This window comes from Heptranchias perlo, chromosome 8, assembly GCF_035084215.1.
Source record: "Heptranchias perlo isolate sHepPer1 chromosome 8, sHepPer1.hap1, whole genome shotgun sequence".
NCBI classification, from domain to species: Eukaryota; Metazoa; Chordata; class Chondrichthyes; order Hexanchiformes; family Hexanchidae; genus Heptranchias; species Heptranchias perlo.
The window spans coordinates 30,885,002-30,909,994 of NC_090332.1; the positions used below are offsets into that span (position 1 = coordinate 30,885,002).

The 24,993-nt window shown below is 41.0% G+C and overlaps 1 protein-coding gene across 11 annotated transcripts in view; it reads left to right on the plus strand.

Annotated features, from left to right (window-relative positions):
• Window positions 1-24,993, plus strand: part of esrrga (estrogen-related receptor gamma a) — a 193,358-nt gene that overhangs the window by 19,196 nt on the left and 149,169 nt on the right. Inside the window, exon 1 of one of the 11 annotated variants that reach the window (XM_067988890.1) lies at window positions 16,531-16,599. The exons of the other annotated variants lie outside the window; for them this stretch is intronic. Within the exon in view, the coding sequence (XP_067844991.1) occupies window positions 16,568-16,599 (32 nt within the window). The 5' untranslated portion in view covers window positions 16,531-16,567. Of the gene's footprint in view, window positions 1-16,530; window positions 16,600-24,993 lie in introns of those variants that run through there. 11 annotated transcript variants of the gene reach the window in all.

Sequence of the window (24,993 nt, forward strand, 5' to 3'; positions counted from 1 at the left end):
AGGTAAACAGAAACTGCAACCCTTAGAAATAAATAAACAAATAAACATACCTGAGATTAGAAAGCAGTCCAGTGACACAGCATATTATTGTGTCTATGTATTGCATTCTCGAGAGCTAAAATGTGGGTTTTCATTCGCACTCCCCACATGTTGAGTTACTGAACTTAGCGGACCCATAGGGAGGAGGAGGTGGAGGGAGACAAAACAATGCATCAAGTGGAGGTGAAGGGTGAGTTCGTATCAGCTTTAGTGTCACTGCTAGAAGGCTGGCAACAGGTCGCGAGTCTGCTGCCTCAGCAAAGGGAACTTCAATATGAAACACAAGAAAATGGCACATTGAAAGGGCCTGACAGTATTTGTAGCATTTATTGCAGTCAGAAAAGTTCTCGACGCAGACTACATGTTTCTAACGCACAATAACTTACTCATCAGAATTGGTGAGGATTCAGCTAAAAGATTTGTAACCAATCTGGAGAAAGAAAAATGAAACTAGGATAAATCTTATTTTTTTTCTAGGCGAAAGCTATACTTCTGATTAAAAAAAAATGGAGAGTAATAAATTCATCAAACTAAAAATGCAGGAGCTAATAGACTGCTCAAGTTTCAATGCATGGAAAATAGAAAGCAGGCTCCTATTACTGCAAAGATACACAGATGCTGTCTGCTTTAATCGCTTGGTCATGGTTGGCAGACAGTCATCACAGGCTATGACAGGGTGAAAGCAGGGTGCCAGGGTCCCTTGCAAGTGAAAATTTGATGCAGAAAACGTTCACTTTCTCCCTCCCTAGAAGTTAACAGCAACATTTTACTTCAAATCATTAGTCTCGCATAACTCAATCAATATGGATTTACTCAAAAATCAATTTCCTACCGCAAATATGATTGTTAAATAATTCACAAGTAACAAGCCCTCTGGCACCTGGAGGTTGAAGGGGGGTAAGTGCTGAACAAGATTTAAAGCAGATTTCAATTAAATGAAGAGAAAAAAAAATATTAACATTCAGTCAGCCTTTGAAACTTTTCTTCGCCTGGCCAGAAAAATCTTTTTTTGGGAAGGGGAGGGGGAAAGGGAGGAAGAGCGCAGCAGAAAGCTGCATAAATCAGCGCAGGTGCAGTGAAGCAAACTTAACTGTTCAGCATATGTAAGTGCAATCTGAAAATCATTGTCTTGCAAAGAACACTTGAAATTGGTCCCTAATGGCCTCTGCTTTTGTCATATGGTCTTGATTATAACGATAAAATTGCATTGCCATGCCTTTAGTGAGAACGAGGTGGATGAATAATTGTTACGTGTGTTGAATACAGTGTTTGCGTGGGTGAATCAGGACAGCCACTGGACATGTACTTTCTGTCTGTGAAGCAGTTTTCAAAGAGTCCACCTCCCATGCCGAAAGGTACCTGCTGTAGCAGTGTTATTTTATTGGGAAAACCAGCAGGGTGCTTGAAGGTGTGTGGAAACCTAGTGCAGATATGATGGCTGATTCTCTGTTCGCATCAAGCTCACTAATAAATTCTAGCTAATTCATTTTTTATTCTCTCTAGGGGTCTGCTTGCAGACTTGACTTAACAGAGGAAGCATCATGTTACTTCCTTTAAATAATTGATGTCTCTCGGCCTAAGCCAGCTCAGAAGAAAATCTGAAAATAGTGACTGATTAAGTAAATATGTAGCTTTTGCATTCTTGATATGTGGCTGGCATTGCTGTCATTGGGTCTTTGTGTGGAGCTTTCCATTTCAAAGGATGTACATTTGACAGATTGTCATTACCATCAAAACTGCAATTAAAGAGACCATTGTCCTTTTAGTTTGGCCTGCATAGGCAGGTTTCTGCAACTATTACAGAAGCAGTTCCACATAACAACTTTCAATACATTCTGACCATAGAATTTGCTGGAAAAAGTGATTTCTCAATTAAATGCACAGTAATGACTTCACAATCGTTAATGTTTCAGTGTGATCGTCATCACAAATCGATAATCCCGAGTGCTCTGGCAGTTGGCATCAACATTGAAAGCTAGTATCAGCAGAAAAACAAACCCAAAATGGAATAAAACCAACCCATACAATTTACTGTATGTATTATTAAAAATAACAGATACCTTGTAGTGATTACAAGGCAGTAATCTAATCTCAGGGTTTAGATGACAGTTATAAACCACTCAAGCTTTGCTCTTGCGGCTTATGACATCACCTGAACCCCTCTATTAAATTACTGCCTTGTAATCACTCCTCGGTAACCATTATTCTCCAATACATATGGCATAGCTTATTTTCTAGTAATCCACTCTGAAAGCAAACTTGTAATGCTGCAGTGGCAGCCACGTGATGCCCTTTTAACATCGGGCCTAATATTGCTATCATGTTTATTATCCTTTCACCTTTGTAATTGCTGTGAACAGTGTACTACATATTGTAAAGAATAACTAGAGTTGCGGGTGAATTAAGGCAAGAGTTCAATCTCTCGTCTGTAGATATAAATTGTTTGAGTTTTGCTGTCTTGGTTCACAGTGCAATTGAAATTTGTGATTGTTGGCTTAAACTTGTTGCTGGCCGTTCATTATTTTGCATCTTAACCCTATCGGACAGTTTCCCGATATGATAAAAAAATTAAAATTAAATCATATGACTTTTCACTTGTGAAAAAGATATTGTCACTGAACATATAGGAGTCTGAATAGGAGTGCTGAAAAGTGACATTAAATATGATGTTTTAGTTGTTGCCTGATGCAGCCAAGTGCTCAAATTGTTTTTCTATTTTTTCCCCTAATTTTCTCCTCTTTCCTCCTGAAAACAAATGTAAGGAATCTTACAACACCAGGTTATAGTCCAACAAATTTATTTTAAAATCACAAGCTTTCGGAGATTATCCCCTTCACATCATGTCTCCTGAAAACAGTGACTGATGCATAGGCAGAGTTTGATCCTTGTAGACCTTAGCTACCTTGTCCAAGCAGCCATTCTTCATGGAGGCGGGGAGGGAGATGATTGTTGTTAGGCTGTCCAACAATGAGAGGTATCACTTCAAACCTGAGTCCTCATCTGACATCATCAATTGACATTCACAAAGTGCACTTTCTAGCAAATCTCTGGATAATGATCAAAGGCTGATTCCCCTCCCCAATACTTAACCAGTGACACTGAGGCCAATTGTATTTCCCTCACCACCGCTCCAACTGAGATCAATAACTCAGCATGGGCAGGGGTGAACCTGGGATTATTTTAGTCATCACATCTTCTAGACTGGTATATACAATAATTATCTTTTTAAATTATTTTTTCCAGAGGTCTTTTTTGAGGAAACCTTTAATTAAACTTTTACAGTACAGTAAATTTAAATATTCCTCCACTCAAAAAACAGAAATTATTTTTTGTTAGAGTGTGTGTATGTGTTAAACTGTTTTTTGTAATACTCGGCTTGGTGGTTAAAGCTTTATGGTTTGTGCCTCTGTGCCACTGACTTTTGTTCTTTGACCTGGGTTTCTGCCAAGTATAGAACCAGCACACATGGTTGAACAGTCAAGGTCAGTGAGATGACCACACAAACTATATATCCTGAATCAAACCTTACTGTAAAAACCTGAGTCTTTTTATAACAGGAGATATTCAAAAGCCTTATTTGTTTTCAACAGAGTTGCTTTGAGCTCCGAATCTATACATCAAGGAAGCAATTATTTTGTGATAAATATGTAGCACTACAATTCTCATTGGCAAAGAGCTGTATAATATATAGATCTGAATGCCAGTCACCCAACTTAATAGCACAAAGTAACGACTGTATCTCAAGTATTAGTCGGGATGCTTTTATTGTAAGGTCAACCAATGCCTTAATGGAAAATAAACCAGCATAAACTTTTTGCCACAGATTAAAACCTTTTGAAAAAAAATCCAACATAAAGCGAAAATGAACATCAATTCTGATGACTAATCTTTTTAATCAAATAGTAATGATGAAGGAAACATTTGCACATGGACTCACTGATTACAGAGCTTTCGGGTACAAGACCTTCCACATTATTACCTACAATCCAGGTTGCCATCTGAGGATGTCCCCGTGAAGATGGGAGGGAAAATCAGAGGAGAAGGCAATCTGTGCCACTCTTGTGCACCTCATGGAATCCATTTCAGAGTGATATGGGCAGAGACTTGGGAAACCATTGTCTATGCTTCCCAGCCTGTCCTTTATGAAATAATGTGTCCTGTAGCAGGAAGAACCAATGGCACTGGAGAGAAAATAAGTTATAAAAATAGGGATAATAATAGGGCAAAATCAATGTAATGGCAGCCTCAGTGTCACAATACACTTCTGCCTGCTAGATGTTCAAAATTAACCATATGTCATACATACTGATTCTATAGGATTTAGTTCCAAATAATCATTACTATCTTAATATTTATGTTTCTTGAGTACTAACACCATGGGATATGCGTATGTTACGATATAGAATCCAGCATCACAAATTGGCCATCTATGGTTTTCCAATACGTCATTCAATTAACAGTTTCTACATTTAATATTAAAATAATTACATTGGTGAGAAAGTTGACGATCAATTTCAACCTATCTTTATCAAATAAATAAATAAAGTTAAGATAAACTGTGTTCTTTCTGCAGTAATGCTGTATTATTAATTATTCAGAAATTTCCACCAAAGGTGACATTCAGCAATTCTAACCATTGATAGTGCACACAAACTGCTAACTGATTCAAGAAAGAAAGCATTATTTATTTGTTGTCACCAATTACTAAACTGTACAAAAAGAGCAATGATAGTTATATAATGCTTTCCAAACACAAAAATGAAATTATGAGCAGATTAGCACTTCAGTTACAGATTTAAGAACTCTTTAAAGGAACGATTTCTTCATAACTATGATGCTAAACATAGAAAAATACTATTCTGGCAATTTGGAAGCAAATCTCAAGTTCAATTCAATTTCTGCTTGGGATGCAAAGATTAAATTTAGTCACAGAACTGTTGAACTCGCATCACCAAGTCCACTATTTTGACTATAGTATGACAGGGGTTTACATAAGGTGCAAGTTGGGCAGATTTCTGACATAAAGCATCTAGACACTGTTGTGCTCAGACTCAAGTTATCATTTGAGGTAGGCTACAATACTTTTTTTTAAGATTTAAGGGCTTTGACATATAGAAAATCACTTGCGCCCTTTCACTAGCTCATGGAAGTGGGGAATATCAGGCCTTATATGTTTATTTGTGTAGCAGAGCTAAGAATAAATTTCCATGTACATTTTAGGGGTATTAATTATGAAGAAAAAGCCATTAAAAGGATATAGCAATTTTCAGCATAATTTACACATTGTAATAAGTAATAAATATAATTTGGACATTTACAATTTTTCCTATTTTTCACTATTGGAAAATGCACAGCATAATCTCTCATACATTTTAGATGAGACTGCCAATTGATCTTAAAATGCAGTATAACTTCTTTAGATTTTCTGGGTCCCAAAACTTCAATGTCCACACTTCATTCAATCAGCAAGTAGTAAGGCAGGAGGGTTAAATAACTGAATTTAAAACTAAGGATAGAGGGTTATAGTCAACTGAAATAAATTATTGATCTTTACATCCCTATGCATCATTCATGCACAGAACGATACAATCTATAAATTTTTGGCACATATCACATATCATTAAAACTGTAAATGCATGTACTGAAGCTTGGAATTTTAGGACCCAAAGAATTTCTTAAAATTGCATTGCAATTTAAAATGTCTTTTTTTTTAAGAAAGGGTCAAAGGATGAACCCTCAATTATAGACTTGTGAGCCTTGCCTCAATTGTGGGGAAAGTGATCAAGATTTTGATGAGGGATAGCAGAGCAATCATTTGAAAGGTCTGACTAGAGTGAGCCAGTGTGGGGTCTGGAGGAGCAGGTCATGTCTGACCAGTTTACTTGAGTTCTTTGAAGAGGTTACAAAACTAGTGGATGTTATCTACCTGAATTTGAATTGTTTGGGCTATTTGTATTGGCATGGGACAGCAGAGTGAGGGGACATGAGTGGTGCTAGAGTCAGGTGGGATATAAGGGCATATTATTTTACCAAGAAGATGGACAGTTTTGGAACAGCTTATCAAGGGAGTTTGTAAGGGTAAGTAGTTTAGATCTCCACGGTAAAATTGGACAAGTATCGTGAAGAGAAACACTTTATCGGATACAACTGCTAGGACAGTAGGAAAGCAAACTACCAGGACTTATATTCCCTTACCTGAGATTTTCAGAGTTTCTACCCGCCCCACATAGTAGGCTGATTCATAATGTGTCTGAAAGGTAGACAACAAAATGCAGTGGTACTTGGGAAGGGTCAGAGTGGAAACCAGTCACCAATTGATGTTTACAGCTGTCGGCCTTTGGGCCACGGTTGTTTATAAATTTTATAAATGACTTGGAAGTCAGAAAATTCTCCAAGGTGTCTCCATTTTTCATTCAGTGGTGTTAACTAATGTGTGATAATTCAAAGAGATCCAAAGGTGAGGTCAATGGGCAGGGAGATGGCAGTCGGAATTCAACACAGCTAAGTGTAAAGTGATGATATTAAGAAGAATTTAGATTGCATATTAAATAGCAACATACTTGAGGTAAATCTGGGATTTTGGTAGATAGTTCATTAAAACAGTCCACTATTCATAGTTGCTGAAGAAAGCAAATAAAATGTTAGAACGTATAACTTGGGGTGTGACTTAAAAGTGTAAAGAGGTAATGTTGAAGTTGTTTGAGACCTTGGTGAAGCTGCGTCTGGAATACTGTGTTCAGTTGTGTTCTCCATATGTGGGAAAGATGTAGAATTATTGGAGGGAGTCCAGAAGAGGGCTACAAGGATGATTCCTAAATATAGAGGGTGAGTTACGAGGAAAAATTGTCTCGTCTGAAACTTTATTCTTAGGAGAAGAGAAGAATGAGGGGGGCACTTGAGAGAGTTTTTAAAAAATGTGTATGGAGAATTTGGATTCATGAAAGCTCTTCTATCGGACACAGGTTTCAAGAAGTAGTTTTAAGTTAAGGATGTCAACAGTAAGTGGAAAATTTAGACAACTTTTTTATCTATGATAGAAATGTGGAAAAAACTACCAATGGGCATGTTGGACCAGAAAGACATGGGGCTCGATTTTCGCACCCCCGATCGGGTGCGTTCGTGGCGGGGGGGCTGCGAAAATCGGGGATTCCCGGGGCAGGTCTGGAGCCCGGCTCCAACCCGCCCACTTCCGGGTTTCCCAGTGACGCGCTGACATGCGCGCGCAGCCCCCGCGTGTGGGACTCCCGCCGGCAATTAAAGCTGGCGGGGTGCCACTTAAAGTACTTAAACAGGTACTTCAGGTCGTTTACAGACCTGATTGACCTGACATATTAGGAGGGCAGGGATTTTGAAATTAACTGAGACTGTTTTCCGTACTGGGGGAAGCACTCCCAGTTCAAATGGACGTGTTGCAGCCATCAGCCTGTGGCAGCTGCAAAGATCCATTTGACAGGTCGGTGGGGGAGACCTTCACTCATTGCAGGAGGCCACTCTGTCACTTTGGACAAAGTTTGGCCTCCACCACCCTCCTCCTAACAACAAAATTCACCAACTTGCACACTTATCCCGGTGTCCAGACACATTTACCTATCTTGCGGACCCCCTCAAATGTACATCTTGCGGATGGGGGCCGCTGTAGCTGCAGTCATGACCTCCTCGGAGGGCGAACAGCATCACCAGCCTCGCCGGCCACACCGTCCACCTCAGACACGTGGAGCTCCATAACACAGTGCTGTGACACATCCACCTGCACAGGAGGAGGGAGGGCAACCACGGAGAGAGATGCGTTGCAGAGGGCACTACCCTCTCCACAGGGTCCACAGACCGAGGCTCAGCATCCTGGACCTCTCTGAACAGCAGTGCCAATGGAGGCTCAGAGTCACTCGACATGTAGTCGTGGAATCTGCAGCCTCCTTCATGCCGAGCTGCTCCCAGCTGGCCTGAGCACCATCTTCTTACCTGTCGCTGTCAAAGTCACCACTGCCCTCAACAACTTCTCCTCCGCATCCTTCCAGGGTGCCACCGGGGACATCGCCGACATCTCTCAGTCGTCTGCACAAAAGAGCCCTGCAAATACACCTACACCCACTCTGCATTTACACAATGGGTGGCATCAAGTGTGCGTGTTCATGGTGAACCCCATGAAAGGGACCTATTCCACAAGCCAGTCAAGGATGGGCAAGACGTGGCAGTAGTGGTGATAATAATAATATTTATTGTGCATGTGAAAGAAAACAAATATGAATAAAAAACATGACAAATCGTCAGACACCCTTGTGCATTCCCTTTGTGCTCACAAATCCTTCGCCTTACGTTTGCAGGAACCCCTACGTGGTGCTACCCCTGTGGCTTCAGCAGAGGTAGTGGCAGGTTGCTCTTGTCCATGCCCTGACCGATGAGATGCTTTGGGCCGACGCCCTTTGGGTTTTGGTGCCCGTGATGGCCCCTCCAAAGACTGCTCCACCTGCACCTGTGCAGGGGCAGACTCGGCCACCTGGAGACGGGGCAACATTGCGGGTACTGGTTGAGAGGGGGGCAACGGGTGAGACGTGGGAGCGCTTTGAGTGGCGTCCCCACTTCCATGTCCCCTTTCACCATCATCCCTCTCGTGGCCCAGGCCCACATCACTCCTTCCACCCTGCTGGACGACAGTTTGGAGGACATGTGTGAGGCCTTGGAAGGCCACTTGTAAAGTATCTGTCAGCCTGTTCAAGGCGGCAGAATGTTGCTCACCCTGAATCCGAACGGCCGTTGTCAGGGCCTGAATGGACTCATTGTTGAGCCGTGCTTGACGCTCGAGAGAGGCTAGCCTTTCCTCCATCACAGACATTCCCGCACCTACCCGCGACACTATCTCAGAGATGCCTTCACGTCTCTGCGACACTATCTCTGAGATACCCTCCTGTACCACTGCCACCATTCCCCTCATGCAGGAGTTGGACTCTTCCATCCTCTGCGCGATTGTGGAGAGTGCGCGTGGCACCTGTTCCAGTGCCTCAGCATTGTGCTGCTGCCCCTCGACGACTCTCCTTTTCACGACTGGCCCCCAAGGTTCAGCATCTGGGTCCAGCTGAGCAGAGCCTGGAGAAGAGTGCTCCCACTGAAGCGGACTCTCCACGGCTGCCCCTGCCTCCAGGGTCTGCTCGTGCTCACATGTGCGTGGTGACTCACCATGTGCAAGCCCAACTAAGTGAGGACGGGGACCCACCGAGGTCTGTGTATCTGCGCTGGTAGATGGCTGGCTCAGATGTGACGATGGACCCTCAGAGGCCGGCAGGTCCTCTGAGGAATCACCCTCCACGGTCATGGCGCTCGCAGATGGCCCTGAAAGAGAACAGAAAGCTATATTAGGCATGTGAACAGATGTTGAGGTGCTGCAGATTCCAAGTGATGCTAAGATCAATCGCTATCATGAGTGTTGAGTGTTAGCTTTCTGTCACCGGTCGCTTGTGCAATCCCAGCCTCGGCATTAGCCAGAGACAGGCACTCCAGCGTGTGGCTGATCTCCAATGCCTGATGCTCCACGTCTGTTAGTGCCACCTGGTGTGGTGGGCCCCCTCTGGTCCGTGCCCTCTCCCGGGCGTTCTGGCATCTCTTCTCCTATCAAGGCGAAACACAGAGGCGTGATTGAGTGATTGTTGCATGGTGAGCCGTTGCATACATTGGTGTGGGTGGGGTTGAGCGTGAGGGAGATGCATGGGAGGGTGCGTGTGCAACATAGCCATGATATTGTATGAGGATTGGGTTGCGTGGTAGTGTTCGAATGGGGACAGGGGCGGTGAGTACGTACAGGCAAGGTGAGGATGATAGTTGAGTGGATGTGAGGAGTGATGCGAGAGCGTTGTGGTGGCAGTGCAGAAGGGGTTGTGCGGTGGTGGAGGTGATGTGGAAGACGGAGTGTGGGAGAATGCGTAAGTATACTCACTTTGACTGACCTGGTTAGGTCATTCAATCTCTTCCTGCACTGGACCCAGGTTCGTGGCACATTGCCGCTGCTGGTGACCTCCTTGGCCACCTCCAGCCAGTCCTTCTTCGTGGTGGAGGGAGGCCACTTCCTCCCATCGGACGGGAAAAGGATTTCCCTCTTCCTCCTCACCCCATCCAGCAGAACCTGGAGTGAGGAGCCTGAAAATCTTGGGGCAGCCTTCCCTCTGGCCTGCTCCAGGGCTCAGCATTGGTTGTTTGCTGCAGGAGGAGCATTGGTGGACTGCCCCTTTAAATAGGGCTCCTCCAGCTGACAGACCTTGCTGTGCATGCGCAGTCCGCCCGCCGCACAGCGTTCCAGCGCGAAACCCGGGAGCACAGGTAAGTGGCTCCAATTCGCCTGCTATTCAGTGCGGAGCACACTGATTTCACCGGGCGTTACCCACGCGCCCAGTCGACCCCCCGCTGAGAACCCGTCGTCCTCCTAATAATCGGGCCCATGATAGGTTTTAACAACGGACTGGACAAATGCCTGTGAGGGAAGGTGACACTGGGTTGTTAGCTTCAGAATCACAGTAAGGAAAGTGATGGGAGGATTGGAGTAGTAGGCCAGATGGACCAGTAATATTCTCCTGTCCAAAAACATTACTTTGTGCGATAACAAGACTTCTGTATACATCTGCTGCAGCCGACAAATTAATTAGCCAAAACAGAAAATGCTGGAAAGACACAGCAGGTCAGTCAGCATTTGTGGAGAGAACAGACAAGTTGATGTTTCAGGTGCAGACCTTTCTTTAGAACTGGGCTCTGAAGACATGTCCATACCTGGATGGTAAACTTACCTAACCTCTCCACAGATGCTGACTGACTGACCTGCTGTTGTGTTTTCAGCATTTTCTGATTTTGCTTCAGATTTCCAGCATCTGCAGTATTTTGCTTTTTTAAATTGGTGAGCCAACTTCTCTCGTCTGTAGCTTGTATATTATGTGTGGATTGGATAATTTTCTAGGTTCTCTATTTCGTTAAACCCATGTCTTAATTGGACTTGTCATAAATTTGATTACTAAAGCTCCTGTCATACTTTTGGAAGGTGGGGGGGGGTAGTAATTGCTACTTCCTAAATGAATGTGCAGCAACAAATCTAATCCTAATAGTACACACTGACAGAGCAGTAGATTACATTCTTACCTTGGAATTTGTTTGGGCCCATCAATAAAAATGACTAATTTGATTATTGACTAGCTATGCTCTTGCATTTTCATAGTGATTATTATACAAATAATAATTGTATTTAGGGAAAGGAAAGATTAGGCTGTTACATACGTAACAGCCAAGTCTTTCCCTTCCTAAAAACAGTGAATGAATTTACAGATATATAGGATTACAATTCGTGCACAGTACAAGTAGCAAAAAAAAATAAGATCAGTAGTATCCAACAGATTTGAGTTAGATATATATTTTAGTTCTTGGGCAGCATTTCGGAGGAAGTTATATATTTAGAATCATCGAAATTACAACATAGAAGAAAGCCATTTGACCCATCATTCCTGTGGTGGTGCTAGCTCTTCAACTGGAGCTATCTACTTTAATCCTTTTTCCTCCCCTTTCTGCATATCCTTTTATATTCCTTTTCAAATACTTATCCGATTCCATTTGAATGATGTTACAGTCACTGCCTTAATAAATGCTTCTGGTAAAATATTCCATGCCCTAATGATATTCTTGTGAACAAAACCTCTTTTAACTTCCCCTTTCATTCATCTAGTGATAATTCTCAGTCTGTCCCCCCTTGTTACCGATTCACCAACCAGTGGAAACAATCTTTCACTGTTTGCCTTCTCAAAACCTCTCATAATTTTGAAAATGTCTATTGCGTTCCTCCTTAATCTTCAAAACGGTATTGTTTCTCTCCTTGCTCATCTTACCGTGAGTCAGATGTTGAGTATGATTGGGAAATAATGCTGGTTTTGAGCTGAATATTGAAGTGTTTACTTTTTGCTGTTTATAGTTTAATGGGCACAATAGTCTTGTCCTGCATGACTGAATATCCGTGTTGTGTGCTGCAGCTCCACGACAGATGATACCTCTTATCTCCTGTGATTTGGAATTTAAAAGCCAGTGAAGCTCAACAATTGTATATTCTGATTTAAATGGGCTGAAAATGGCACTTTATTTAAATTTTGAAACTAAAAAAAAATGTAAATGATGCAGTCCTGTTTAATGCAGATCATTCGTAAGCAGGTGAAACCTCAAGTCTGCTTTTAAACTATATTATTTCTATATGAGATTTCAAAAATAAAACTTAGCAGGTGAATGGGATTAGAGTTTTTAAAAATGAAGTTAGCTCGCACTCATTTTACGTCTACAGTAATTGGGTTGAATAGATCTCTACTCTAGATTACAGTATGCAAATTAACCTGATACATGCTTATGAGATATTAATCTTTATCAAAATGAATGGCTGATGGTGTATCAGCTGAGCTATTTTATGTTTTTTGCTTTCTTTAGTCACTGGTTTTGTGATAAAATGTTAACATTATTAGTAACTGCAGTAATTGGTATTTTTTTGAAAATGGTGAGACTTAGTTCATTGGCTTAATTAAAGTAACCTCCTTTGAACTTCTGTTTCAAAGTGCCTTGCAAATAACATGTTCTTTTCCAGAAATGAGTTTGGCTTTTTGGTGAAGTATATTTCAAAATGTGAGTGTTGGATTCATAAACCTATGATGCTATGATTTGAAGTATAACATACTCATGAGTACTGCATTTGGTACCTTTCACATCGTCTGGGTGTCCCAAAGCACTTCACAACCAATCAGCTGCTTTTGAAATGTAGTCACTGTTATTTTTCAGGCAAATGTGGCAGCCAATTTGTGCAGAGTAATGTCCCACAAACAGCAATGAGGTGAATGACCAGTTAGTCTGTTTTTGGAGCTGTTGATTGAGGGATAAATATTTGCAATGATACTGGGAGAACTCCCCTGCTTTTCTTCAAATAGTGTCACGTGATCGTGTACATCCACTTGAACATGCAGACAAAAGTCGGTTTAACGTCTTTTCCGAAAGATGACATTTTCAACAATGCAGCACTCCCTCAGTACTGCACTGAGGTGTCAGCCTAGATATTGTGCTCAAATCCCTGGATTGGGGCTTGATCCCACGATCTTCTTACTCAGGAGAGAGTGCTACCACTGGGTCAAGCAACAGTGGAGTCCAGGAGGAATGCAGTTCATACACGTTACAGGTCGTAAAAAGATCCGTTCATTAATATGGCATTGCTTAGATTGTGATGCGATTTTTTTATTTTGACTTTGTAAAATAAACTGGAAATCTTAACTGTGACAAAAGTCAAAGGTGTCCTTCGCTGGAGTTTTCAAAGCTTTATTCATTCATGCTGCTGTATACTCTGCAATGATTAAGGTGAAATTTTGTCACTGACATGTTGCCGAGTATCTCTAGTTCAATACAGTACTTTAGGGTTTTGACATCACTTGACGCAAACACTGTGCTAATGTTCCAGTGGTATCTAGTGATTCGACCATGCAGAAATGGAAAATGTAGTAGTGTGCAGCAACAGTGGAAAGTAGACAACTGATATTCGTATCTAACCAGAATGAGTTAGAGCCGTATTCATTAGCTATATTTACGATGATATGCACATCTTAAACTTCTGCTTCATAATCTTGCCTTTTAAAGACATCAGTAGGGGGCTAATGAAAGATTTGTTGATTTTTAATATATTGCTATCCTCTGTAAATAGACTTAATATTTTCTGCTATTTTGGAGTAATTGTCGCATTTAGTTTTACTTTTCAACATTGATTAAAGAATAGTGAAGCAGAGGCCAGTAGAGTGGTGGCGTGATTGTCCTTGAGTGACTGATAATAAAACAGTAATAATCAGTTAAATATTGCGGCACTGTTGTATGTTGCAACAGTCGTTATTTAATCTTCAATTACGTTGTATGTATGATATTTTTAAACTCTTAACTTTACAGCTGGCAGAGATAATAGAATCTACATATTAAATGGAAACTATAAACCTGAGTGGTGAAATTATTCCTTTAATTACTTTATTTAGTTTTCCTTCCATTTATTTACAATGACTGTTTCTCAACCATTTTTTATTCCATTTGCCAGTACATTTAATAGTTAATTAAACCGCTTAAGATGTCACAAAATCTTTCTTCTCATTAGAAGTTATGGGCAAATTACATTTTTGTGAACTTGCAGTTCTCAGATAATGCCTGACTTCTATGATATTGTTCTTTTCTAAGTACTGTAATGATGTTGTCACAGGGCTCCTTTATTGTATTATTTACCTAATGGATTGAATGAAGAGCAGAATCAATGATATTTGTGGAGGCATCAGTGATGTGAGCTGTCCCACCATTCTGATTTAAGAGGGCTGTCTGAATCTGGGGTGCTTCAGGAGAAAGGGAAAGAGAGAGAAAACAAAGAAAAATAGAAATTGTAATTAATTTTACCCAATTATAGTAAAAAGGAAGACAAACTATTGTGTTCACCTTAGATTTTGATAAATTAGGTGATATTCAAATCTGGGCACTCACAATGCCTTTGTTATGCATGGTTCTCAGATGTATGCCAGAGAGCACCTTAGTAAAATTACCTCTAGGGAACTCTGTGAAGGTTTAATATCCAGTGCTAAATAGTTCAAATAAACTAAACTACTGTTTGCGTCCTGATGGTGTAGTGCTGAATACAAATTATGTAATCTTTCAGAATGGATGCCTAAGTTAAACCGTTTGTTTAAATAATATGGCATTGTATTTTATTCTACATTTAATGTATCACTTTTCTATTAGGTTTTCACTAATAAGTGTCAACACTTGGTGCCAATACTTGGGGCTTCTTTAAAATGATAAAGGGATTCAATTGGGTAGATACAGAGAAACAATTTCCTTTGGTGGGAGATTCCAGAACAAGGGGGCATAATCTTAAAATTAGAGCTGGGCCATTTAGGAGTGAAATCAGGAAGCACTTTTGCAACAAAGGGAAGCGAAAATCTGGAACCCTCTTGCCCAAAAGGTTGTGGATGCTGGGTCAGTTGAAATTTTCAAGACAGAGTGATAGATTTCTGTTAGGTCTGGGTATAAAGGTATATGGAATAAAGGCAGGTAAATGGAGTTGAGGTATAGATCAGCCATGATTAATTGAATCATGAAACAGGCTTGAGGGGCTGAATGGCCTGCTCCTGTTCCTATCTTTCTATGTTCAGGGATCAGGGAAAAATTCTACAAAGGTGAAAGAAGTGTGTTTGATGGGTCAGATGATCTTTTCTTCTTTCATGCTTTCTTACATTTTCTCTTGGTGTGCAGAAAAATGGATAGTTATTAGAAGTAATAAACAATTGTAAAGAAATTCATGCTGTAAGATGTGGAAATACTTTCCATGTGAAATCATTGCTTTAAAAAAAATAAGTACCCTCTTTTTGCATTTCTTCCAGACAATAGGTGAGATTACAAACTCAACCATGTGGTGTATTGTATGCCATTCCATCATAAGGCATGATGATGCCACTCATGCCAATCTTTCTCTAAAAGTTTGGTTTAATGATTTTGTCTAGTTTCTCCCCTTCTACCTATGGTATCCAGGAATGGCCTGGAATGTCTCCACTGGTACTTTCAGTACTTCACTTAGGTTGATCTGTCTTGAGTTATGGGGAAAAGGACCCAACCCTGAAGTTGTCCATTTCTTTGTGAAACAACTCATCTGAAACCAGTGAAAGCTGTTCTCTGGCCAAAAGCTGAATGAGAATGAGTGTCTAAATTAATCTGAAACTCTAATATCCTACTGGAGGCCTCAAACACCTTTGCATTGATACTGATATATTGATTTGTTGTGCATTTTATGGAAAATAAAAGTGCCAACCTTTGGCTATTTGCAGAAACACACTAGCAAACAACTGAAGCTAGTGCGCTAAGACCCTGTAATAAATTATGTTTTAATGTTGTCTTCTCGACTGTTCTATCAATGTGCTGTTTCAGATATAAAACAGCCACTGGCAATGTAGTGCCAAAGTATATTGGTGCTCTAGTGCATTGGGCCAGGGAGTGATGTTGCTACTTCCTCACCTGACAAATTCTCAATTTTTCTTGGTCCCATTTTGTATCAGAGACTAAAGGCTTTCCCCATAGGAGGAGAATGTTTTTTGTATAAACCCAAAACACTCCTGTGCACCTTTTCTGCCACCACACAAAAGCCACAATGGGAAAGATATTTGATTAAATTGCCTGCTTTCTTGGCAAGTAAATGATGTATGGCATGGTGGGGGGAAGAGAAGGTAAAACAGTTTGTGGAAAGGAAAAGAGAAAGGAAAGGAGGGGAAACAAATAGTAAAAAAGCTTAGAAAAATGACACATACACGTTCCTTTTTTTTAATCATGCACAATATATGATAGTTGCTTAGGACACCTAAAAATGCATGCCTATAACTTGCCTACAACTCTTGCCAGGCTAGCATCCCTTAAGAAATTATTAATTATATAGTTAATGTACATCAGACAGTGGGTGTGTTTAGATTAATCACTGATGCTGGAGTGATTTGCTGAAGTGCGTTTTAGTTTCATCTTCTGTCACCTTGTAATGGGATTTCCTTCTCGCCAGCAGATGAACAGGTGCGTAGCTGCTGCTCTTTCACTTTACTTTAACTGGTATAATACCATCTGGCTGAGATCAGAAACCCCCACAATTCTGTCAGCTGCTGCTAGGATAGTTTGCTGTAAAGGGTGTCAGAATACTGAATGCAATGTGTACAAGTTGGTTTGCTATTATCTTCATATCAAAGTAGATAAATCACCAGGCCCGGATGAAATGTATCCCAGGCTGTTTAAAGAAGCAAGGGAGGAAATAGCAGAGGCTCTGACCTTCATTTTCCAATCCTTCCTGGACACAGGCATGGTGCCGGAGGATTGGGGGACTGCTAACGTTGTACTGTTGTTTAAAAAGGGAGAGAGGGATAGACCGAGTAATTATAGGCCAGTCAGTTAAACCTTGGTGGTGAGCAAATTATTGGAAACAATTCTGAGGGACAGGATAAACCATCACTTAGAGTAATCAAGGACAGTCAGCATGGATTTGTTAAGGGAAGGTCGTGTCTGACTAACTTGCTTGAATTCTTTGAGGAGGTAACAAGGAGGGCCAATGAGGGTAGTGCATTGGATTTTAGCAAGGCAGACTGGTCAAAAAAGTACAAGCCCATGGGATCCAAGGGAAAGTGGCAAGTTGGATCCAAAATTGGCTCAGTGGCAGGAAGCAAAGGATAAGGTCAACGGGTGTTTTTGTGACTGGAAGGCTGTTTCCAGTGGGGTTTTGCAGGGCTCAGTACTAGGTCCCTTGCTTTTTGTGGTACATATTCATGATTCGGACTTAAAGGTAGGAGGCATGATTAAGAAGTTTGCAGATGATACAAAAATTGGCCATGTGGTTGATAGTGAGGAGGAAAGCTGTAGATTGCAGGAAGATATCAATGGAATGGTCAGTTGGGCAGAAAAGTGGCAAATGGAATTCAATTCAGAGAAGTGTGAGGCAGTGCATTTGGGGAGGGCAAACAAGGCAAGGGAATACACAATAAATGGGAGGATACTGCGAGGTGTAGAGGAAGTTAGGGACCTTGGAGTGCATATCCACATATCCCTGAAGGTAGCAGGACAGGTAGATAAGCAGGTTAAGAAGGCATACGGGATACTTTCCTTTATTAGCCGAGGCACAGAATATTAGAGCAGGGAGGTTATGCTAGAAGTGTATAAAACACTAGTTAGGCCACAGCTTGACTACTGCGTACAGCTCTGGTCACCACATTACAGGAAGGATGTAATTGCATAGAGAGGGTACAGAGGAGATTTACGAGGATGTTGCCAGGACTGGAGAATTTTAGCTATGAGGAAAGATTGGATAGGCTGGGGTTGTTTTCTTTGGAACGGAGGAGGCTGAGGGGTGATTTAATTGAGGTATATAAAATTATAAAGGGCCTAGATAGAGTGGATAGGAATGACCTATTTCCCTTCGCAGAGCGGTCAATAACCAGGGGGCATAGATTTAAAGTGATTGGTCGAAGGATTAGAGGGGAGCTGAGGAAAACATTTTTCACCCAGAGGGTGGTGGGGGTCTGGGACTCACTGCCTGAAAGGGTGGGAGAGGCAGAAACCGTCATCGCATTTAAAAAGTACTTGGATATGTACTTGAAGTGCCATAACCTACAAGGCTACGGACCAAGTGCTGGAAAGTGAGATTAGGCTGGGTGGCTTATTTTCGGCCGGCGCGGACATGATGGGCCTCCTGTGCTGTAAATTTTCTATGAATCTATATAGTCTGTCGGTGCTCTGAGCTTGTTCAATGCACTGCCATTACTGTTGTCGTCTGTCTGAAATTTTCCATGGCTCTGAGCCAAATCAAGGTGGAATTCTCCTTCATGTCTCTGAATGGGAGGCTTTTAATTATTTGCCAGAATGGATAAGCTTTGCTCTGTTTTTCACATTCCTATTTTTCTGCAACAGGGAAGCAAATTATGATTAGAGAAACCAGGAGAAATTAGGCGGCAGCTACTTTAATACAGACCTCAAAATAATGTTGATTTCACATATATTTTTATCACCTCATTTTTATAATAATTTCCTTCTTCCTCCTTTTAGTTTGTTCCTCCCCTCCCCCCACCCAGCAGCCATTCCTCTGGATGACAGCATTTGAAGGTGACCTATGGCCATACTTAAGGATATATGAGACGGACCTGGGCTTCTTTCTAACTATTTGAACAATAATTTTCCCTTTCTCTATTGAGGAGAGAAAGAGGTCGAATTTGACTTTTATGTGCTCGACCGGTGGAGAGAGCTGGCCAGTTGCGTACCCACAGCAATGAGGTGGTCACGATTTTGAGGCCCCAATCTCATTTGCATCTAGCTGACAAGCTGTGGTGTGCCAAACGGGCAGCTTGCCAAATTAAGGCAGACTAATTTTGGGCCATCCCAGTGGGCACCAAGGTAAGTGCGGGGGGAGGTCGCAATCGCAGAAGGGGGTCCTAGGGCAGCAATAGCCTAGATTATTTTTGGGAGGCCCGGAAGAGCACTACTGATTCTCTGGGCCCCACAAAAATTCTTTCAAACTTATCTTTGTGGGACCTCTTCAGCTCTATCTCCCGTGCATGGCGTACACTCCGACTAGCTCTAATCTAATATGGCAAACGGGGTCCTGGAACCCCTATTTGCACATTAAAAGGGGCCTACCGCCTGAAACAGGCAGGCGATTTGGGCTCTGAGCATTAGGTCCCTTTCAAAATGGCACTGGGCGCAACCTCGTGGCTTACAGTCCGGTAAGGCTACCGACCCTATTTTGTAGCCATTACTGCCCCATTAGCACTAGGTGCAACAAGTTAAAATCGCCCCCAGAGGGAGAGAAAGTTGCTGGTTTTCCTTTATTATGTGATGTCTGGGAATTCAGCACATTTGCCAGGTGGGAAATTGGAGCTGCTGTCTTGCTAGTCTGAAATACCAATTTGTGATGTCAGAGCTTCAAGGTCTTTCTTTAAAGAAACAGTTGAATCTTGATGGTTTTGCACATTGGTGCACCGGCATGCAGCACACTGTGGTGGAACGGAGTAGGTTCAATTTCACCCTCTTTGCTTAGCTCCAAGTCTTAAAATTCTTTTACCCTGCATGGAAGAGGGGAAATTGGAAGGAGTGAGCGCACTGAGCTGTTGTCTTGTGCCTCCTAGTAGATTATCAAAGAGGATATTGGTGGGGGAATGAGAGAATGCGATCCACCCGCCCTCTTGGCATTGGAGACATGTGGCTCACAAGGATTTGCAAGGGGAATACAAGAGGAAAACTTTGATGGTGAATGTCCTTCATTGAAGGACAAATACCCTCAGACAAAATAAAAGTTTAGAAAATAATGCCAAAGTGAATTCACAAATGGAGTCCTGTGCAGCATGCTTCTATTGATCGAAGAGTCCATTTCATATAAGAATATTTTCCAAAATTGCGTACATGATGAAAAATATAGAGGATGAAAAATATCTATTAAATGAGTTCTTTTTGGAGCTTTATTAGGTTACTGTAACTATATAGTTTTACAGAAATTATTAAGACTGGAGTTTCATAGTGGGTCATCTAAAAGTAAAAGGCATCTTCGGAAACAATGCACAAACAAAAAGAAAATTTGAAACAATTGGAAAGATTTTCAAGTAACTTTAATATCCCTTTAATTTTTGGGGCAATTTGTTTATTTCTGTTGATTCAAACCTGACAAGAAAATACTGGTTTCGGGTAATTGAGTGCTGAGAACCTGATCTGGTAAACTTGCTTGGTGAGTTACTGAGGCTGGCTGCCAGAATGAGGGAGCTGAATTAACCTACGCAGTTGTAATGGCAGGATCGCTGATGCAGCCTGTGTTAATGACTACGTCTGTGATAGTGTGAGGATAACCTATGATGCTGATAATTTATCAATAAATATTTTTGAGATTTGAACTGTTGACTTATGTTGCAAAATCCAGCAGTCAGTACAAGCCAAAATATCCAGTACGCATTTGCAGTATTATAGACGAGTTGACAGGGAACACTTTAAAGTATTTTGGAGCCAGATTCTTATATGATAGAGGAAAAAAATCCTGCACATCAAAATAAATTTAATATCAGTGTTGCCGATGATTTTCAATGAGTAAGCAGTGTATATCAAATTTGATACATTCCTACAATCGAGAGTAGATTAAAAACTTAATGACCTTTTGTTGACATCGCAGGACAATAATACACATTTATGAATATCATCCTGCATCAAGGTTAGAAATTCAAGATATTAGCTGCTTTTAGTAAAACGCTGCTGAAAAATGAACTGCAAAAGTGCACACAGAAACAAATGAAATGGTACGTTATGAAAAATAGTAGATACCAAGAGTGAGTTCAAAGCTGTAATCTATGCTTGAAGTTCAGATGACCATTGTAAACCAGTCAAGGTTTTCTACCATGGTTGGTCACCTGAACCCCTCAATTGAATTGTAACCTTGTAACTCTTTCCCGGGTTTCCATTCTCTATTTCAAACTTTTTTCATAGCTTTGATGCTCCCTATCTGTATTACATGTAGCATTTGATACCTTTTAAAAAATTTGTTTCACTCACGTTCTAGTAATGCACAAAAATAATGTAGGACAATAATCACTTGACTGTTTCTGTATATATTAGTTATATGTGTGTGAACATTGTGGTGATGGAATTTGTATATAAGTCACATCTTTTTTGAAACACTTCACCCATTCCACCTCACACCTCGAGCAGTAATATTAAATGAAATATGGTACACTATGTTGTGCAGCTATGCTTAATGTAACATAAACATTTAGGCACCACTAGACACATGGAAATCTGTTTCTGCATCTGCTGGCAAGCTGCTTACTGTAGTCAGCAGCTGAACATGTTTAGTTCTTGCTGTTGCATGCAAGGTTCAATCTAAATAACAATGCAAATTTTCTCCTTTAGGGATATAAAAAGCTCAAATCCAGCAGAGTCTGGCTTTTACTGCACAAATGTTAGAGAGAAAGTCTTAAGTCATTGCTTCTATATGTTGGCATCATCACAACGCACACATTTCATTTGTGTTTTAAAAAATTCCAGCACAGAGTTTGTGCCCAGGATGTAATGGGGAGAAAGATAAAGTAGGGTGCTGTTGTAAGAACAGTGGACTATTTAAGCATCACCTTTGTTTGCGACAAAATTATTTTCATTAGTTATTTTTGATAGGTTTATTCTAACCCATTGTGATTAGCTCTTCTTTATTTCCAACGTTGCTCAACAGGGGAGCTGTAAGAAGCAAGCCCTAAACTGAATGGAAAGTTACACTGATGGAACGTTTTAGCTACACTTGGTGCAAAATTTAAAAGCCTGTAGAACACAGACCTTAAGCCAGTCGAGTGTCGATTTTAACCTCATACTTAGCATAGCGTTACATTTTCAAACATTTCACCTTTGTTTACATGTTTCAGCTTGCCTCAGTTTGTAGCACTCTCACCTCTGAGTCACAAGGATGTGGGTTTAAACCCCACAATATGAGGGAGTGTTTCATTGTCAGAGGTGTCATCCTTCAGACGAGCCAATAAAATGAGACCCTGTCTGCCAGCTCCGCTGGTTCAGGTCGGTGTAAAAGATCCCATGGTGTACTCACAGAAGAGCAGGTTGTTCTCCTGGTGTCCTGATCAACATTCACCCCTCAAAAAAACAGATTAACTAGTCATGCATGTCATTTGCTATTTGTAGGACCTTGCTGTTTGCAAATTGGTACTTCAAAAAGTACTGCATTGAATGCAAAATTCTTTGGACATTCTAAGTCATGATAAAGCGCCATATAAATGGAAATTCTTTCTTTCATTTACAAAATATCGAACTACTATTACTTTTGCTATAAATGGGACAAAGCCAGTACTTTATGAATTGTGGGCTGGGTAACAAGACTTACTTCAGAGACTACTAAAATATCACGTAGACTCTATGGCCTAGAAATTGGCAGGCTGACGTGAACCTAACATAGGGAATGATCCCTGTGCCGGAATGGGTGGGCCTAAGGCCCACCTGATATTGGGCCTCAGGCCTCATTTACATCAGACCGGCAAGCTGTGGACATGTGCTGGGCGTCATCAGGCAGCTCGCCGATGAACATCATTTGAATTTGGGGCTGCTACGTTGCCGGTAGTTCAGATATGTCTTGGGAGAAGGGGGGGGTGGGCGACCGAGAAAGGGGAGCGATCTGGAGGGGGGTGACCGGGAGGGGGGGACAATCGGAAGGGGGGGACTGACCAGGAGAGAGGGGAGCGATCAGGAGAGGGGATTGAGGTGGCGATTGGGAGGGTGGTCAAGGATCTGACAGAACCAGAATACTATTTTGTATGTGATTGGTTTTGAGGGGACTGGGGCTGTAGGCACAAGCAGCCTAAACCTGTTTCCCAGGCAGCATGTGGTATTGACTGATATGATAGTCTCACTAACAAGTCTGCTGGACCAAAGGACAGGGTAGAGAGAATTGAAAGTGACTGGGTTGAAAGATCAAGTCAATATGATGCTTAAAATAATTTTTAAAAATGAAATAGTATTTTCAGGAGGGATATTATTAAAACAATATATAAAATGTATAGACCCTTTTAAATGATTATACAGATGCAAAAGTTCATTAGGTGGCTTTGTTTTTAAATGCGGTGGGAAGGGGCAACTTATTCATGTCCGTCTGTTGTGTATGAATCACTATATCTGCATTCTTATAAAATAATTTGAATGTACAAAGAATTGGTTTGAAAAGTACTTCAGTATAGGCAATAAAGACAAAGTGGTACATATTTTCTTGTTTCCTAATTATTTGGAACATAATTAACATAGATTAGTTTTTCGGAATCATTTTGAGCGTAATTAAAATACGATAGTTTTGATTCTATGTATGGTAGTGTAGTAGTGCTGGGAGCAGCAGCTGTTGATGTGATGTCATACGAGTGTCAGAAATTGAGTTGCTATGTTTGCCTCTGTGGGTCAGTGATTGTGTGTAGTGGCATCGTGCAAAATAATGGTGACAGGGTGAGCAAGTGGTAAGAGTGGGAAACTGTATTGATACGGAATTGCAGAGAAAAATCGAGCTCCATAGAATGTTAGATTTACCTGCTTGGTGCAAGTGCGCTGAATCATGTGTTGCATATGTACTAACGCATAACATAGCTCTAAGTTTCTGAGGAAGTGGGCATGATATTGAAATTTTTCCTGAGTAGCCCCGGCCTCTGCCCGGACTAGGTACCCTCTGTCACATTTTGCCCAAGGTGCACTCCTAGTGGCATAGGTGCCTGCCTGTACTATTTAAGTTTAAGTGACCTCCTCCTAACCCCACAAACTTTGTCAGGGTCAATACCAGACCGTACTAGCTGGGATCAAAGGCCTGTGAACTTTTAGATCCATGATGATTCTTCATTTAGCCTGAATTCCCACTACCTTCTGCTGCCCATCTGAAAGAAACGAGAAACAGAAATGCAAGGAGGTATGGATGAGCCAAGAAACATATCCCAATCCCAGCCTCGGAAGCACGTGGAAATGGTGGTCTCAATTAGTTGGTCAGCCACCAGGTGATGATATCTAAATCTTTTTAAAGTAATGAGATAGGAGTTATTTTTCCCACAAATATTTGAGAGTAAGACATTGTAAGAACTTATGTTGCTCGAGTTCTTTACTCTTAAACATTGATTGACCAAGCTCCTGTTTCATGGATTCATTTGGAATTGGCAAAAAATTCCTTCATATTTTATATTTTATGTAATAAAACCACATGGTCTGATCTTCATCAATGATTGCCATGCAAAAATTAGAGAAAATCAGATGATTTGTCCACTTCAGGGTGGGCTCAGCAACAATGGCACCGATGCTTTTAGAGGCCTGTGAAAACTACATTTGTAGAGTTTGCAGGAGAGGAGATAGGGGGGACATGCAAAAGTGCCATGGGAAAAATCAACTTTATTTTTAAAAATCAAATACAGCTATCTATTAACTGCTTTTGAAATAAATGAGAATTACTGTGAATATATGGGAACTTGTGTGACAAGTACTATAATGTAGCTTAAGGCAGCTATTGTTTATTTGAAAACAGTGAAAGGACCCAGGAGCTGTTGAGGTATACACTGAGCTCTGTTAAGAACCAAATTGTATGGTTGATTACTGTAAACCTTTTTATTTTGATTTGCCCATAACTTAGTGTAATTTAGGGCCATGAAATTTCTTATTGCAAATGCTTTCACATTTAACAGCTCTAAGCAACCATGAAAATGTAGGACTTGGAAAAATTGGCAGGATTGGCCCTCAGAGTCCCAAAGTGGCATTTCTATAATGAGCGAATAATCACAACAAAATAAGCATGTTTTACTTCAGTGAATTCAAGGGATATTTCCAAAGAAATAAATATTAGTTTTGACTTTCTAGCATATGAGCTTTTTATTTCTTATAACCTCAGCCACGATAATTGCATTTCTGCAGTGGAAAATAACCCATTGCACTTTGCACAGA